This window comes from Sceloporus occidentalis, unplaced genomic scaffold, assembly GCF_023333645.1.
Source record: "Sceloporus occidentalis isolate IW3139 unplaced genomic scaffold, rSceOcc1.0.p SCAF_87, whole genome shotgun sequence".
NCBI lineage: Eukaryota > Metazoa > Chordata > Lepidosauria > Squamata > Phrynosomatidae > Sceloporus > Sceloporus occidentalis.
This window is the reverse complement of record NW_028317067.1, coordinates 1,706,179-1,722,901: the sequence shown is the minus strand read 5'-3', so window position 1 is coordinate 1,722,901 and position 16,723 is coordinate 1,706,179. Positions and strand designations below refer to the sequence as shown.

At 39.7% G+C, this 16,723-nt stretch overlaps 1 protein-coding gene across 1 annotated transcript in view; it reads right to left on the bottom strand.

The window, feature by feature from the left end:
* Positions 1-10,862: 10,862 nt before the first annotated feature.
* The window catches only part of LOC149284883 (vasopressin V2 receptor-like), a 41,384-nt gene continuing 35,523 nt past the window's right edge, over positions 10,863-16,723 (bottom strand). Inside the window, exons 2-3 of the mRNA XM_089496038.1 lie at positions 15,084-15,975; positions 10,863-11,068 (exon numbers count right to left, since the gene is read on the bottom strand). Coding sequence (XP_089352164.1) covers positions 10,863-11,068; positions 15,084-15,975 — 1,098 coding nt within the window. The remainder of the gene's footprint in view (positions 11,069-15,083; positions 15,976-16,723) is intronic.

Sequence of the window (16,723 nt, the reverse complement as noted above, 5' to 3'; positions counted from 1 at the left end):
AAAACTAAATGGATCCCAATCCTGAATTCATGCCCTGCAAAGTCTATGCCTGGAGTTTAGGGGCCACTGCCCTACGCCTGACCCAGTCCTATCATCCCACTAGGACCCAGGCTTCTTATTTGTTCATCTTCTTGATGCCATACTTCGGCACTCCATACTAGAATCCAAAACATGCCTAGACTTCAGGGGAGATCTCTGAAATCCTCTTTGGAGTTTTATGAATACTGGTTTACTTTTTTCTTTTAATAACCCTAATAAAGGCCTTCTGTGTTGGGTTCCAAACAATAGACGTCTGTTTAATGAACTCCCTGTTCTGCTAAATGTCCTAAGAGTATCGTTTATTATTATTAACGTTAAAGGCATTTAAAGGCTAATCCCTCCTCTGGAGTACCTTGATAATTTAATACTACTGAGTAATTTAATGTGTGGACTCCTGATTGTTTATCTGGATTCCTATGGAGGCAAGGCATTCAGAGTTTAGTAGGATTTCTCGACGACTAAAGCATTTGGCTGCTTGATTTACAAGCTAAAGCCTTTTAGAAAGGGATTCGTGGTATGAAATGCATAAGGCACTTGGGCCCCTAGGTAAACAATGCAGACACAACATCCAACCACGAATATTCTTGCAGAGGCTTCACACGGTTCACCTCTCTTTGAGATAAAATATGGCCAGGAGACATACGGTTACACGACTGGCTTTGTTTGATGCATCTGTTGGACACGTGTACTTGAGGGTGTTGATTAGGAGTGTTCGAGTCAATGCTATTCAATTAGCAAAGGTGTGAAGGAGCCAAAGGTCAGCTTCATTGTACACGCGAGACTTCTGGGGAAACATTAGACTTCCGTCCCCAGGAGCGTAAAAGTAACTGCAGATATATTCACAGCTGAAACAGATCTAGAGCGGAGGACACTGTTATGACTGATCTGGGGGCTGAACACCAGACACTATCCACCACTAAATCGCCTTCCCCAACAACATCATGATGGTGACTACAGTCTCTATAAAGGACTAGACAAGAAGGCCATTCAACGTTTGGTATTCCACCCCAGCTGAATGGTAACATCCAACGTCCTTAGCGGAGGCTGGGTGAGGTTTATGAGTTAGAGTTCAGTGGGAGCTGGAGTGCCACCTGTTGACTACCCCTGGTATAAAGAAATGGGCACGGGTTGGTCAGAGGTGTATAACGTGTGTGCTCCTCCAAAACATGTGGTGCCATTTTTTGTTCCCACTTTTGAAGAAGCCATCTGGTTTGGAGAATGACCAAGTGGCAGAATCTATCTTTGGATTCATCAGCGATTTCAGTTGACTCTCTGCCAGTATCTCTTCTTGAGTCTTATTTTTACTGTAAACAATAACTGGTTTGTCTGGCACTGTTATTCCCAGGACTTTATATTGTTTTAGCGTGAGACAAATGTCTGCTCAAAATGCTTTTAATTTTTGTGGCAAACATACCCTATCAACTGACAGGCGTCGTTCTTTTTTATCTGTTTAGCTTGTTTTAGTCGAGGCAAAGAAATTTATAATATTTGCCCGAAAGATTTTGATGAAATGGAAATTAGGATCACAAATGAATTACAAGGATTTATTATATTTTTAAAGAAAGCCAACACTAATTATTTTTGTAATGCAGCTTACTTTGTTGAATCACTTTACATAGTTTCTGTTGACAGTAGCAACTGAACTTATTATTGGGCAAAAGGGGCACATCATGGATTCATTAACCCTTTGGCTGAAATCAATTTATCTATCTATCTATCTATCTATCTATCTATCTATCTATCTATCTATCTATCTATCTGTCTATCTATTAGAAACATGTGTCGTTCTGCTTCGCAATACTTTTGTACTTTTTTTGTATTTCTTAACCTCAATCATAGTAATTGCAGTACTTTATATATAGTATATTAGAAAGTACTTAAGTACAATTGTTGGCTCTCATGCAATCTTTTCTTAAGTGTTTTAGTGCAAGACAGAATTTGACGGCATATAAGAACCCATCGGCCCATCTATTCTGACCCGTTCAGATGATAATAATCTTCTGCCTCTTCTCGCCTACATGATTATACAATTATAGAACCTTGTCATTTGTAATGAAGGTCTTCTCAATGAAACCATGTTAGTCATATTACTAGCAACTATTGAGCTGACACTGAACAATACATTGTACCAATAATCTCTTTTATGAGTTGTTTTTGAGTTTTCTGTCCAGTATTAAACAATCATCTCGGACAATCTTTAGCTATTCCTCTTTTTCCATTAAAATATCTTAGTACATTTGACAAGTCTTGAATAATTGCATTGACATCTACGTAGGTCACTGAACAGTGCCTTTGGCATTATACAGTATCCCATGTCTCTTCCTTTCAAAATCCATATACACGGAGACCCTGGCCTTAAAATAATATATTTTGGAAAATCTTCTCCGTGGAATTGTCCAAAACCCTTGTCTTGTTTATACAGATTGAATAGGAACGTCCTGAAGCGCACGTGTAGGATTCTGTGGATCTATGCCGAAAGGCATATTGTGACAATCAGCAATAACTAGAATGTAAAAGAACAAACAGGTCCGGGAAGGTAACAGAAATAATAGAATTAGTATGATGAAGTTTGTGCCTGTAGTTTTAATGCAGGTTATGGCCATGATTGTTGGTAGATTCTACATGATTTGAAGTATCAAGAGAAATGGAGATCTGAAATTGTCCTTAGAATGCCGGTGGCAATACATACTTGAAACACTTGCTGCAATATTTTGGTTGTTTCTCTATGAAGCCTGAAGTACATCATGTTTCCCTCATCAACAAAGGGAATGAATGAAGTGCTCCAAAGTAGTAGGACCGCGTTGGAAACCAGGTCCCTAATATTCTTATTCTGGAGCTGCGCTTCTCCCGGGGGAGATATATAGTCGCTTCCTTCCATACCTGGCCAAAACCAAGGGAGAAAAAAAAATATACAGAAAGGGGAGCGCACAACCTAAAAAGCACAAAAGGCATACACATTTAGATTACCGGTTACTGCTAGACTTACAATGACCAATAAATACACAAAAATGTGCAAGAATTCAGTGCATAACCAGCAAATACTATTCTGAAGCGCCTATTTAAGACATGAATATTGGGCATTCCGTCCCACTATATGGCCAAATATTGCTAAAGGGGGAACTCACAGTCTTCAATGGGTGGCTTAGGCTTCAGGGACCTGGCTCCACTGTGACATTTTTTTTAACCCCTTAAGGACAATGGGCAGTCCCTAAACCCATTGAAAACAATGCATTTTGAGCCCGTACATGCACGGGCTTTGTCATTAAGGGGTTAATAATAAAAAAAACAGCTAAAAATAGTGCCAGTGAAACATGAAATCGGTGCCATGTTGACACCAGTCCATGGCTTATGTTTATTTATTCCCTCCACCCAACAGTAATAGGCCAGTGATGAAGAATATAGTACGGATTGACGGGTCAAGTTGCATTTGGTGTACTTCTCAATCCAAAGAGCGCTATCATATGTTCCTGCAAATAATATGCACTTAAATAATAAGTCAATTTGGGGACTAGAGTTTCCCTTTAAGTAAAGCATTAATTTTGTGCAGGTTTTGAAAAATTATTGATGAAACAGTTGTTCTTGTTATATAAGGAATCACAATGTGTTGAAAGAGATAACATTGAAATCCCGGGCATTTTATCAACTATAACATCATATCTATTTATCTATATTATATTCTTTGCAAAGAGTCGTCAAAGACTGCCAAACATTAGTGGGAAAAGTCGCTTAAAAATACTGAGTTTTGGATGCATTACACTCACAAATATATTATTAAGGTTCTATTTGTGCCATTTTCTCTAAGTATTGATACTTTTAGGGAATGCTTAAAAATTTTATAATATCCTTACAGGGACCTGTCGCTTGTGTTATTTTATTTTTTATTTCATAGTCAGAGGGTAAAGCAACCGTATTGTTTTCCTGTAAAATTATTATTAAAAATATGTCGAGAAACCAATAAAAATCATATGATCCAGCAGCAAGATGGCAGCTATGGCAAAAACCCAACTGAAAATAATAAGAGGTGATTTGTATTTAGTATTTAAGTGGTAGGTTACCATAGATCGCTTGGTTTTATATGGTTCTAAGAAAAAGAATCGGATATAATATGGAAAAATGACACCGCTTTTAATGGCCTGATTGGTTGTTCGCCTATCGTATGTGAACTAGGGAAACTCATTCCAAACTATTCCAACTTTTCAACAACAAAACATCAATCAAGCTGGGAACCGAGAACTAGGAACTAAGAGAATGTATTTTTCCGCAGTAAGACAATGTCTGGCACACATGAATGATGCTTGGAAGGGAGTCACATTTTACCATTCAGGTAGAGCTATTGGGAGTTTGGGGGGTTAAACTGGAATTTCGACATTGGGGAAGTAGAGATATCGCCTTATATGTTTAGAAATATAAAGAATACAAATAGATATCTGGCATGGAACAAATTCAAATTAATGCATTCAGGGTTCTGTCCATGCCCTTGGTTTTCCTCCAAGCTAACTTTTTGTATTTTTTCCAACAGATAATGAAGATAAAATATATAAATTCAAGGGAAATTCACGCTGCCATATGCAATTTAAGGCACATGATAGCTGTCCCCTTAACATTTTCATGTGGTCCACCCTACAAATGCATCACACGTTTGCCTCTTTGCCGGCTGGACACAACTCTTGCTGCTTGCATGGGCGGATCTGGAGGGGGGGGGCAACTGTCTATGTTAGTGTGTGTCTGTTAGTATGTGTGTGTGGGTATGCGTGTCTGGTTTTCTTTGCGTGTGTCTGGTTATGTTAGCATGTGTGTATGGGTATGTTAATGTGTGTATGTCCTTCTGGGTATGTTAGTGTGTGTCTGGGTATGTTAGTGTGTGTGAGTGGAGCATATGTGCTATTGTGAGTGTCTGGTTGTGTTAGCATGTATGCATGTATGTTAGTCTGATTGTGTTGAGTGTATGGCGTGAACAATATGAAAGAATTCCATGAAGAGAAACTTGAATGTAAAGTAGGATCACTGGAAAATTTTAGCGCAGAATTTTAGCGGAAGAATTTAGCTCTCTATCTTTTCAGTTGTGTTCCCAAACTTTCCCGAAATGTGATTTGTATATTTAAGTTATTTTTTTCTGAAAATCATTTAGTAGAAGGGATAATTTCCCAGACAGTATTTATCATTCAGAAAGGTATACAAAAAAGGCATATTGTCACAGGTTGGTGAGCTTTTTTACATTATCAATGATTATAATTAAATTGTAGTATTATGAGAACTGTGTTATGAAGTGTGTTTAATTTGGGATCACATTTAGTGACAGCTTATCATTTCATATACTAGTGGATGTGGAAATGTTTTATAAATACTTATTTTCACAAAGAAAAAGATCATGTTTTGGGAGGTCTAGCATGACACCTAAATGGTTAAACAAAACAATTTTAAATGATATAAGCCACTGGAGATGCCTTTTTAAATTACAAAAACACATTACTTCATAGACTTTTCTGTAATTTAGTTTATTATATTTTGGGTCACAATGTCAAATATGTCCCAGGCTAGTTATCAGTGAAGGGCTTATGATGGGTAAACAGGAAATCTTAAAAAAATATAAATGTATAGGGAATAAAATAACTTTTTTGTAACTTCCAAACATGCGCTGGTATTGACTTTAACCTTACATAACTGCATAATAAACCTATCAACAGGTCATAAAGCACGTGGAAATTCTCAGTACTGGTCTGTCCACCAAACCAAGAGCTACCCCTTCTCAGTCATGATAAATGTCCAGTGATACATTCCACTCAACCCAGATGCACGGATAGTAGAGTGACCTCCATAGAAAGTCCTCCAGTTTGTAGAATATGGCTAAAAATCCACGCTGTGCTGTGAATTGTGATTTTGTAGCTAGGTGTATATATACACTATATGGACAAAAGTATTGGGACACTAGACCATTACACCAATAGGGATGTTGATGACATTGCATTCTAAATACATAGGCATTAATATGTAGTTGTCCCCTCTTTGCAGCTATAACGGCTTCAACTCTTCTGGGAAGGCTTCTGGAGACTTTCTGTGGGAATCTTTCCTCATTCATCCAGTAGACCGTGTTTGAGGTCAGACATTGATGTTGGACGAGACGCCCGGCTCGTGATCTCCATTCCAGTTCATCCCAAAGGTGTTTGATGGGGTTGAGTACGGGTCTGTACGGCCGGTCAAATTTTTCCTCACCAAAATCATCCAAACATATCTTTATGGGTCATGCTGGAATTGTAAAGAGTCTTCACCAAACTGTTCCCACAAAGTTGGAAGCATAGCATTGTCCAAAATGTCTGGTAATAAATGCAGATGCTATTTGCCCAAGATCAAAGGGCCTACTTGACCACAGGGGTATCCATGAGTTATTGGTGGGAAAGGCATGCACTCAAATCTTTACTAGAAAGCTTGCTTGACTCGAGACTCCTTGGATCCCCTATGCATCGCAGGGTCCTACACAGTTATCCCTGTGGGCATTAAATCACTCAATTGTAGTTATTTGCTGTGAGATAAACTTGACTTTACATAAAGCAGGGTCGAGTCGGCCCTTCTTGCAGAAAGCACCTGGGTTGGCCAACGTGCAGTTAATGTGATGAGATGGCATTTCTAATTTTGACTCACATAAAATATTCTCCTAACATATTTTTAATCCCCTTTCTTACAGTTTATGTTGATTTTATCTATTGGGTTAAGTGCATATTGTTAGTTGATTCAGCCCTCCAGGTTAGCAAAGAGAAAACAAGACAAACGGGGATTAAGGGTAGAAAGTGATCAGTGCGAGATATCACGTCTCAAGCGTGCCCCCACATAATACTGGCAGTTCAACGCAAGGTCAATACCTTCAATACGTTTGGCTGCTTCATACAACAAGTCTCTACATTTATATGAAGATTGGTGAAACTATTTCTGACCAAGTTCTTTTTATAGGGGTGCACATCTGCCTTTAATCCCAGGTTTTATACTATTATTTTTTTTACTGGTAATTGCTAGCTTGTCTGCAACCCGTGTCAAGCTTTATAGCAGGAACTGGGCAGATACTCTTAGTGAAGCTCAGGTTTTTATGAATGATTCAGGGGCTATCGATAATGACTGTAAGCTGGTTTGAGCAGGGCCCTCCTCACCTGTTGTCTCTGTTAGTCAAATTGTTATGTTACATACTACTTGTTGTCTCCTGTCCACCCATTGTACAGCGCTATGGAATTTGATGGCGCTAATAATAATGTTCAAGCTTTATATTGGGAAATTGCCATTCCTGCACAATGTCCATATAAATTGCATTCTGGAGTCCATTGGTTCATACAGTCATTAGTCTATTTGCCCTCCTCCCCCAAGTTGCCTTTACTGAAAGTAGGAACTATACTTAGGCACGCTCGGTAGAACTCCTATTGGAGTGAATGGACTGAAATGCCAGCCAATCACAAATTTGCTGATAGAGAGGTCTAATTATCTACCGCCAATAACAAAAGAACGCCATGCACTGATTTACATGCAAGTAAAATGCATTGGGGTCTTTCCAACATGGACTGCTATATGCATTTAAACTAAAACAACAATTTTGTAGATCAAGCAGCTGTGGATCTGTTATTTCTCAGACCCTCCGGTACATTCCATTGCTCAGTATTAATGAGTACAATTTAACTAAATATAGATATTTTTTTCAAAATCATTTAATCTGGTTTCTAGTTAGAGCAGCTCTCTTAAATTTTTTGTCTCCGGATTCCCTCTGATAACCGTATCCGATTCCAGTACTCCTCTTCTGATTGGTTGGTTGATTCTGGGTCAGATGAGGACACGGGACAGGATATCAAGGAGAAAGTTACGTGCAAAATATATATAGGGAGAGAGAGGATTATACCAAATTACAGAATCATTGTATGAACAAGATTAAAACTAATATACCTGAAAACCCCAAAAATGAATTCTTTCAACCAAAATTATATTAATTATCCTTCATATATCCTTCAGATTCATAATAACAGGGTTTACGTGACAATCTTTATTGGAGCAAAGAACCTCCAATAATTTAAAAAAAAAATTGTGATACGGGAGACACATTTTTTTGGGGTGTAAAGTGCTTTATTGAAAGATTTAGGGTACATAAGGCAAGTGTAAGGTGCTGTAAAACATAACAAAGTCTAATGATCATACACAAGTTTGTTTTTGGATGGATCATTTCATCTGAAGCATTAGTACCTGATGGATATAAGCAATGCTGCTTTTTTGTGTCCTGGCGCTTGCGCTTTCAGCCTTCCTAGCATTTCACATCATCAGCATTATTCTCTATTTGGCCTCCAACTTAATTTGCCAGTTTGTCGTAATTATTCACATATAATGTTTTTGATCCACATTCCAGCTAGAGAAATACATGCAGGCTAATAGATTCTATCATGTCAATTTCTCGCTTCCTAATCTAATAAGCAATGATCTCCAGATGACGTAGGCCTATTATTAATAAATAATTAATGGTGCTGCTGCCAAGCAAAACTATCCAATGGCCCACCAAGGTATCCCAATGACCATATAATTGGCCAAAGGAAGAACTTTATATATTACTGTCTAAAAATACACATTTTGACCAGTGTCCCCTCTAAGCAGTTAAGGACTATACCTCCCAAATGATCAAGGAGGGGCATTTTGGTTTAATAGGGTATGAATAGAGACATGGCTAAAGACATGGCTTCACATAGACTTTTTATGTGTCCTTCCTTGTATCCTATCGATAGCCGCTTCTGCAACTGGGTTAGGAATTTAGATGGAGAATGCATTTCAAATGCACAATTACATTTATAAATAAATTTTTAGTACTTAAATGCTATTTTTCGGGGGCTGTGGAACACTGAGATATAGACACATAACCAGCAAACATTCTGAGGTCCTACAAAATGGTACATTAAGTGGAAGAAAGAGGGCCAGATGGATTTGAGTACCATTTGAGTGGGCACTGTAGAGGTACACAGCACCGAAACAGTGGAGTGACGCACGCAGGAGCAGCGGTTGCACGCAGGAGCAGCGGTTGCACGCAGGAGCAGCGGTTGCACGGTGCAGCACTTCACCATGTATATTTTAAAATGATTCACCGTTTACATGCTGGACGTCTTAGCACCGGAAAATGTTGAGAAGGGAACAATGGTTTGAATCGGCAGGCTTTAAGGAAATCAGCGATGTGAAGGCGGGCATGGGAAACCTGGCACAATGCATTTACTAGATCTAAGTGTGCGATGTTTGAGATCATAGTAGTGAGTCATGTGCATCTGGCACATGCACAAGTGGGTCATGTAAGGCCGAGCACTGACATCAAACTAGGCTGTACTTTTGTACTTATCTGTGTCTTCAAGGATCCTGAAGTTGAAGTCACTGGCAAGTTTTGCATGTTTCCAAAGATACAACTTAAACATTTTATTTCCCAATACCCTCTGCAAATCATGGGTATTCATTAAACAGAACATTAGCTGATCGTAGTTCTTTATTCTGTTATTTGGGTGAGTGAATGAACACATCTATAACATGAATTAACAAACAAACTGTGATAGAACAGAGGCTAGGAAAAGACAGTGAGCTGTTTATAAAAGATATCCCCTCTACGGTCTGTAAGTATATTATTCATTCACTTGTGGAAAGAGCAAATGACCCCCAAACCAAATATAAATTCATCTTATATTTTACAAATATGTTCATATATATTAGGAAATGTTTATACATATTGCAATTTGTACATCATAAGTAAAGTAGCTCAGTCGTTAAGAAACCTCAGGGTAATATATGAATGTACCCGAGAACTCTCTGGCTTTGCCCCAGAGGATCCTGGTGTAACAGCTTGGGCCCCCTGTATGCATCCCAACCCAACTTTTAAATGTGCTTAATGGTAGGTTGACCCAAATCATGTCCATGTGCTGTTAGCTTTATCCTTTGATGTCCTTGGCCAGCCCTCACATGGGAAGAGAATGGTGGACTCTGGGGAAGGAAGACTCTTACATTCCAAGTTATATATATATGAATTATTGAGTCTTATTATTGTCAAAGACAGATGTTCTTTCCCTGGCCCATCTGTAGTCCATTACAAAGTTATTAATGAGGCAAGGGGTATCGGTCGTAAAGGTTTGGGACAGCCATTTCTGAGTATCCATGGACAGATTTCTGCCACATCCTGCCCATTTTTCTCTTCACAGTTTCCGTGAATCTCCCGCCTGAAAAGTCATAGCTTAAAATTTAAATTTATTGTAGCGCATCGGGGTGAGTCAGTTTGTATCTAGAGGTCCATGGGGTACAAATCTGACCCTGTGAGAATCATCATTGATTTTCTTGTCGAGGAATTCCTGCCCTGAAGGTAGAATTTTCTACCTTCATGCAATGTGGTAGAAAATAATTCTTTTTTTTTTCAAAGCATCCTCTGTGTTTAGTTTCATTAATGTCAGCTTCATTTGGGTCTTTATTTTTTCCATATTCCATGCGTATCCAGCCAAAGACCTTAATACAATTCCATCTATGGCTTGCTAACAAAACTTACATTCTCATTTAGACATAATTTTACCCAAAAACCTTGTCCAATATGCTGGTTGCACCCACTGGATGTTTCAATGCAAAGTACTATTGATTGGTCTTCCAGTGGTTCCAAAGAGTTTAGATGCTCATCCATTGTGGATGTTCTATTTATCATCTTAATGATCCGTGTCTTTGGTAATTATAAAAAGTTGAGCATTTACACCATACAACTTGTATCTGTTTTTCCACTGGGTCATTGTGTTACAGAGTAATTAGGTGTTGGCCTTGCGCAGGCGTCTTGGTTCTGTTGTGTTTCTCCATCCCACTAATTAGTAAAGCGATTCCTTTGGCAGAGAGGTGGAACCGGTAAAGCAGGAGTCCTCAGGCAGAGAATTCTTGCGTCTTTTCTTTCTGCATCCACAGCACAGGATGGCCTGGACATCTTTAGAGACACTGCTGCTGAAGATTGTGTAGATCCAGGGATTGGTGCAACTGTTTAAACTGGCCACAATCATCAGGATGCTAATGGCAGCATCTACAAGGAGAGAAAAAATAAGGTGTTACGCAATTATACACAATGTGTGGGTGCCATATGCTGCTATATGTGCAAATTCATATATTTCTAATACACACAAACACGTGCGTTTTATTACAAAAGCTGTCATTAAATGTAATAATAATAATTTGAATTTACATGTTTGCCTTATAGAAAGGATAGCAAGGAACTTAACATTATCAACTGGGTGGCAAGACGTGACTTGAGAGAGACACAGAGCTATTGGGGTTTTCTCAAATAAAATAAAAAGTCTTATCTCCTTTTCCGATGTAGCATAATCATTATCAGAACTTTTCGTAATTTATATGTAGTTCATCATTGGGTTAGTAATTAACCAACCTTGAGTTTTGCGAACTGGCCACATTGGCCATCCAGAATTGCGGAGGGGGGGGGTTTCGATACCTGAGCTGGTCAGTCATATGGGAAAATTATGTGTGAAGTGGAGATTATGGATGATGTACTCATACTCATTCGGCCACAACAGCCTTGAACTCATCTAATGCACTCATTACGTTTAGTGTTAAGACTTCAGAGGGTATTCTGATTAACTGAGTTTGGGGTTCCATTGAAAACCAGAGAATATGAATGGGATTTTCCATTTTGTTCCTGGATTTGCTTTGCCTTAGTAGCCTAAATCATTCTTTGGTTGCAGAATGTTCAAACTTGGCCTAAAAACTAAGAATTGGAGATTGTATCAATCACAAGGTCTGGTCTATGCCAGATCTCACGCTCCATCTCCATGTCAGAATTCTGATTGATCTGTTTGTGTCTCTAAATCTTATATCTCGCTCCTGTTTTCTCTCTGTTACATCCCATAAACTTGACAGCATTCTATGATATTAAACTACTTACTAAATCTTCTCACAGTCTCCCTAGTCAGAGGAACGTAGTTATCTCCTCTCCAAACAGAATACATGATCATAGCGGGCCAGACTATTCTTGTTACATAATGCCTTCAAATCACAATATTAATTTTAATTCTCACAGGGAATTAATGCAAACCAACACCACCCAAAGAAAAATATATTTCTTTTGCGCCTTAGAATGTGCGAGAACAGAATTTTGCTCCAGGGGTATATTAATATATTGGGAATCTTTTAAGAATGCACCATGTTTGAAAAACAAAAACTAAGTGAAGAGCCAACTCCAATAGGGACACCTGCCGAGTGTTTGGAAAAGGCTGACCGTGTTTATTAGGGTTTTGAGGCTCCTGGGGCATTTGCATGAAAACAGGGTGTGAAATTTTACCCTCCCTAAAGTGTATTTGAGAGGATAACGGAAGGAATTTGTGGATACTGGAATAAAACCTCTGTCGCGTAACACACTCGCTGATGGTGGCTATTGTGTAGGAAAATAAATCATGATTAATTAGCCCTGGCACCTTAAGGCGGCCACAAGTTACAAAGTATAAGCCACCAGACCACCGGCCATTCCCAGATATGCCATATGGGCATTTTAAAATCGCATTATGCAGGGTCAGCTCTGCAGAGACAGGAGCCAGGGATGGCCCTTCATAATGCATAGTGAATTTAGGGAGTCGAAACCACAAATCCTGCAAACTCTCCTGCCAACTCCCGATTTAGTGAATTAACCCTTCAGTATGCAGTGAAACATCCCATCCGAGCACTATCACTTCTCAAAGAAGGGGTCAGTTTTAAACAGAGTTTCTGTCATTACACCCTGAGATTAAAGAAGACCCCCCCGGTATCATATTGTCACATTTCTCAGGTGTGGTTATGGCTTTGCATGTGGGGGGGGTGCTTAATGTACTACACAATACACACAGCCACCTGCTGCACTTTGAACCCGGCCACTCAGGCTACCTTTCCTGCGTTTGACTATGGGGTTTGCGCGTCCCCAGAGCTCTGCCGTGCTGTTTAAACAAGGGGTGGCTACCTATAACTCGTATACAGTACTCTTATCCTTCACTACATTACAGATGCAGAAACATATGTACAGTTGATACAAAGTATAACAGTTCCATGTGGTTCCCATGAGTCCCAACATTATAATCATTTAGAATTTGACAGCAGGCAAGGAGGCGATTGACGCTCTACCTTTTACCTGCTGTAGAACCTCAAACCATACTTGGTCCTTAGCCTTGTGATGAGTGACAAAAGAGTTAATATTTTGGAGTCAGATCATAGGGGTGCTATTTACATTTCCATAGCTGCGTGCATCCTCTAACTACCGCATATTTCCCTTATACCGTGTTTCCATGGGGTTTAATGCCCACTGGCTAGGAGTCTGCTTGTCCCAGCTCCGATGAATGTTTACTCTTTAGAAAGCTCAGGGACAGAGAGCTTTGGGAAACGCACAGATCGTGCCAAAGGACAAAGGGTTATCTCGCAAGTTAAAGCTTGTTTAGAGCGCTTCCCACTGCTTCTCTTTCCATTGTCGCCGCTACTCCGCAGTATCCTGTCTGATTCTCTGATCTCTCTCTCTTTAGACCGTGTAATATTATATGATACATCGCAGGTGTCCACCTTTTGAGGACAGTCCCTTTTCGGTCTCCGTTTCATAAGAGCGCAGATTCTGCATTGATAAAACTCCCAGAAATGTTTAGAAACTACCAGAAAGGAGTTTATGTAAATAACCATTATTGTTATTGTTATAAATAGCTTATTTTTATAAAATAAACATTTTTCTACTATAAACGCAATGGCTAGTAGGATTCGCACAAATTTGTGGTTACGAAATCTCGTGGTCTGCAAAAGTATACAGAAAAAAGGTCATCATTTTGGCCACCTTGGGTAAAGCCATTACTTTGATGATGTTCATTTTGATCATATTGCCGTTGTTCCCATCTCTAGGAACTAAATTATTACACATGTCTGCGTTCATTTTTTTTTTATAGATAAACGTTTTTTAAGCAAGTAAAGGAGTTTAGTTTTTCATTCCTGTGCTCCCAAATGTCAAACATTCAAAAGCAAGCTAGTGCAGCCAAAAGCCTAAAAGCGTGGTAGATACGCAGAGCAGCCTTCCAGAAAAGGTAGTAGAGATGAATACAGCGATGGAATTTAAGCATGCATGGGTTAGGCGTAACACAAGGCCAAGGTCAATGTTTGAGATCTTACAGTAGGTAGATTTGTCAGTTTTTCTTATCGTTATTCACATTCTATGTATGACCCCCACAATAATGTTTTTACGTCCTTACTACATTCCTTTCGTATTATCTGATTTCTTTTTCAATTGTTGCTTTCGCATGCTCTCATTTTCCGTTTCTTTGGTGCTTTGCTATCTTTTCTCGCATCTCATCCTGTTTTTCTCCATCATACGTTTTGTAATTTTCCATTAAAGTCAAATTAGGTCAGGGGTGTGCAAGTCATTGTCAATCGTTCTTTTGTGTACATTCGTAATAGTATATAACGTCTGTCATATACCTACGGAACTCAATATATATATAGTGAGACCTGGAATGTTGAATCTAAGATGGTCAGATCCTTTAACAGCATCACTGGTGTATATATGCAATGCTAAGTAGCACTCCAGAGCCACAGTTTCTACAAAATAATCCCATCACATGTTCTGCTATGGCCAAAGAAACATATGAATAAAGGCCCAGGGACGTTTTAGAACTGAGGATGTGAACCATTATTATGAAAGTCGAGGCCCTTGTGCAAGTAGCCCTTGAAGGCTCCGGGTACGGCTTCATTCTGCTCTAAAAGCTCACATGTCCTCATATTGCACCCGGTTCTAAGCAGTTCCATACTGGACCCTGGCTCTTTAAGGCCAGCTGCTAATAAATCACAGGTGTTAGGGACTATAGGGCACTAGCCTACTGGGTTATTTGCCACTCATGCCCGAAGTTCAGTCTTGGCTCGCTTTTAAGGTCTTATAAGTTGAAATCCCCTTTTCTCTAGCTCTGGATGTGTTTGAGTTCTAATTGATTTTGTTTCGTTCCAGACTGGCTGCCTCTAGTGGACGGATATTACCGGTCTATAAAACAATGTTTACATGCTTAAAGATGCATTGAAATATTTTGTCAACTCACTGTCAGCAGCTGATTTTGGATTCCAAACATTCCATAGCTGAGCAATAAAAAATGGAGCCCAGCACACTACGTATATTAGCACTATGACGAGAGTCATCCGGACAGTTTTGGACATGGCGGTAGTCACCCCAGAATCGGAGACCGGCTGCACACCATTCTTCCCTCCGACCAGTTTCCGCTTTCTTCTTGATCCTGGTGACCTTTCGGTCCCCAAGTAGAGGCTATGGTGAATCTCCCGAAAGATCAGCACCTGGCATGTAGCAATGAACAAAGCTGGCAAGATGAAAACCATCACAGTTATCCAAGTAACGTAGGCTTTAGCACCCCAGTTTTCTGCAAAGTCAGCCCAACAGTCATAAACTCCTGGAAGGACTTCTTTCCTGTAGAAGATGAAGATTTGGGGAATGCTAAGTAAACCTGAGGCCAGCCATGCCAAACAGACAGGGACATTCCAGCGTGCTGACCCTTTCTTAAAAGTCATCATTGGTCGACATATTGCCTGGTGTCGGTCAAAAGTCATGGCTACGATCATGTATGATGAAGCAAACATTCCCACAACCTGTAGGTATCTAACACCTTTGCAGACTATATCTGGTCCTTGAAAACGATCAATTATGTCCCAGATGAGTTGTGGAAGAACCTGAAAGAACGAGACCACCAAGTCCGCCAGGCAGAGATGGATCATGAAAGTGTGCATGAGGGCATTGTGCTTCCTCCGTCTCAAGAGGGTGAACAGAACTAAGCAATTGCTAAAGGTAGCGAAGGAAAATATGACGGCGAGGATAGCAATGTTCCATCGTGCCACATAGGGATCCCTTTCATCCACGATTGTGTTGTTGCAGTTGTTAACGGTGCAGTTGGAGCTATTAACGGTGGTCAGCGTTAGAGACATCTGTAAAAGAAGAGTAAAATGTTAAACAATTAAACAAGAGGTTGAGATGTTTATCACTTTTCATATAGGTATGCGAACCTCAGGAGGCTTTATAAGATGTTCCTTCTGTATCTCTTGAGCAGGAGTAGAGAGCAGGTGACTCCAAAGGTCAAGGTATCAGCTATGTTCTCTCCTATATTAGTAAGTCAGCGCATGCTGGAGGGGAGCTCAGGAAACATAGTATACCAAGGGCACTAAATCCCTAGGGCCGGTACTGACCTGCAGCTGTTGTGGAACTGCAGCGTCAAGGATACCTGGCCAGCTAATGGCCTCCGGAGCTCAAATAGTCTGTATTTACGCACGTCACACTAAATCAAAATAACACCTAGTTGGAAAGGAATTATCTCATGTCTATTTCATTTTGCACATACCTTTCAGGGAGAGGCAACATATACCCCACATGTATAATTACCCAGGAACGAGGCATCTCCTACAGTAATGTAACCAAAATGACGATGGTAATTATTGAGTTCAGCTATTTATAGGCCGTGTTCCTCACGTACCTTTCTTATTATTCAGAATTCCAAGAACATCTTTCTTACACCTGATCATTTCTAATTTTTTATGTATTTGGCACTCAGCTTATCAAAATCTTATCCTGTGACCTTGAGCCAGGTCCATCGTGATGTCTCCAAAAAGGGAACAATATTACTTTGTGTCATTAAAATTCACTGCAGATGTGAAGTTGGATTTCGAATGATAACGTCGA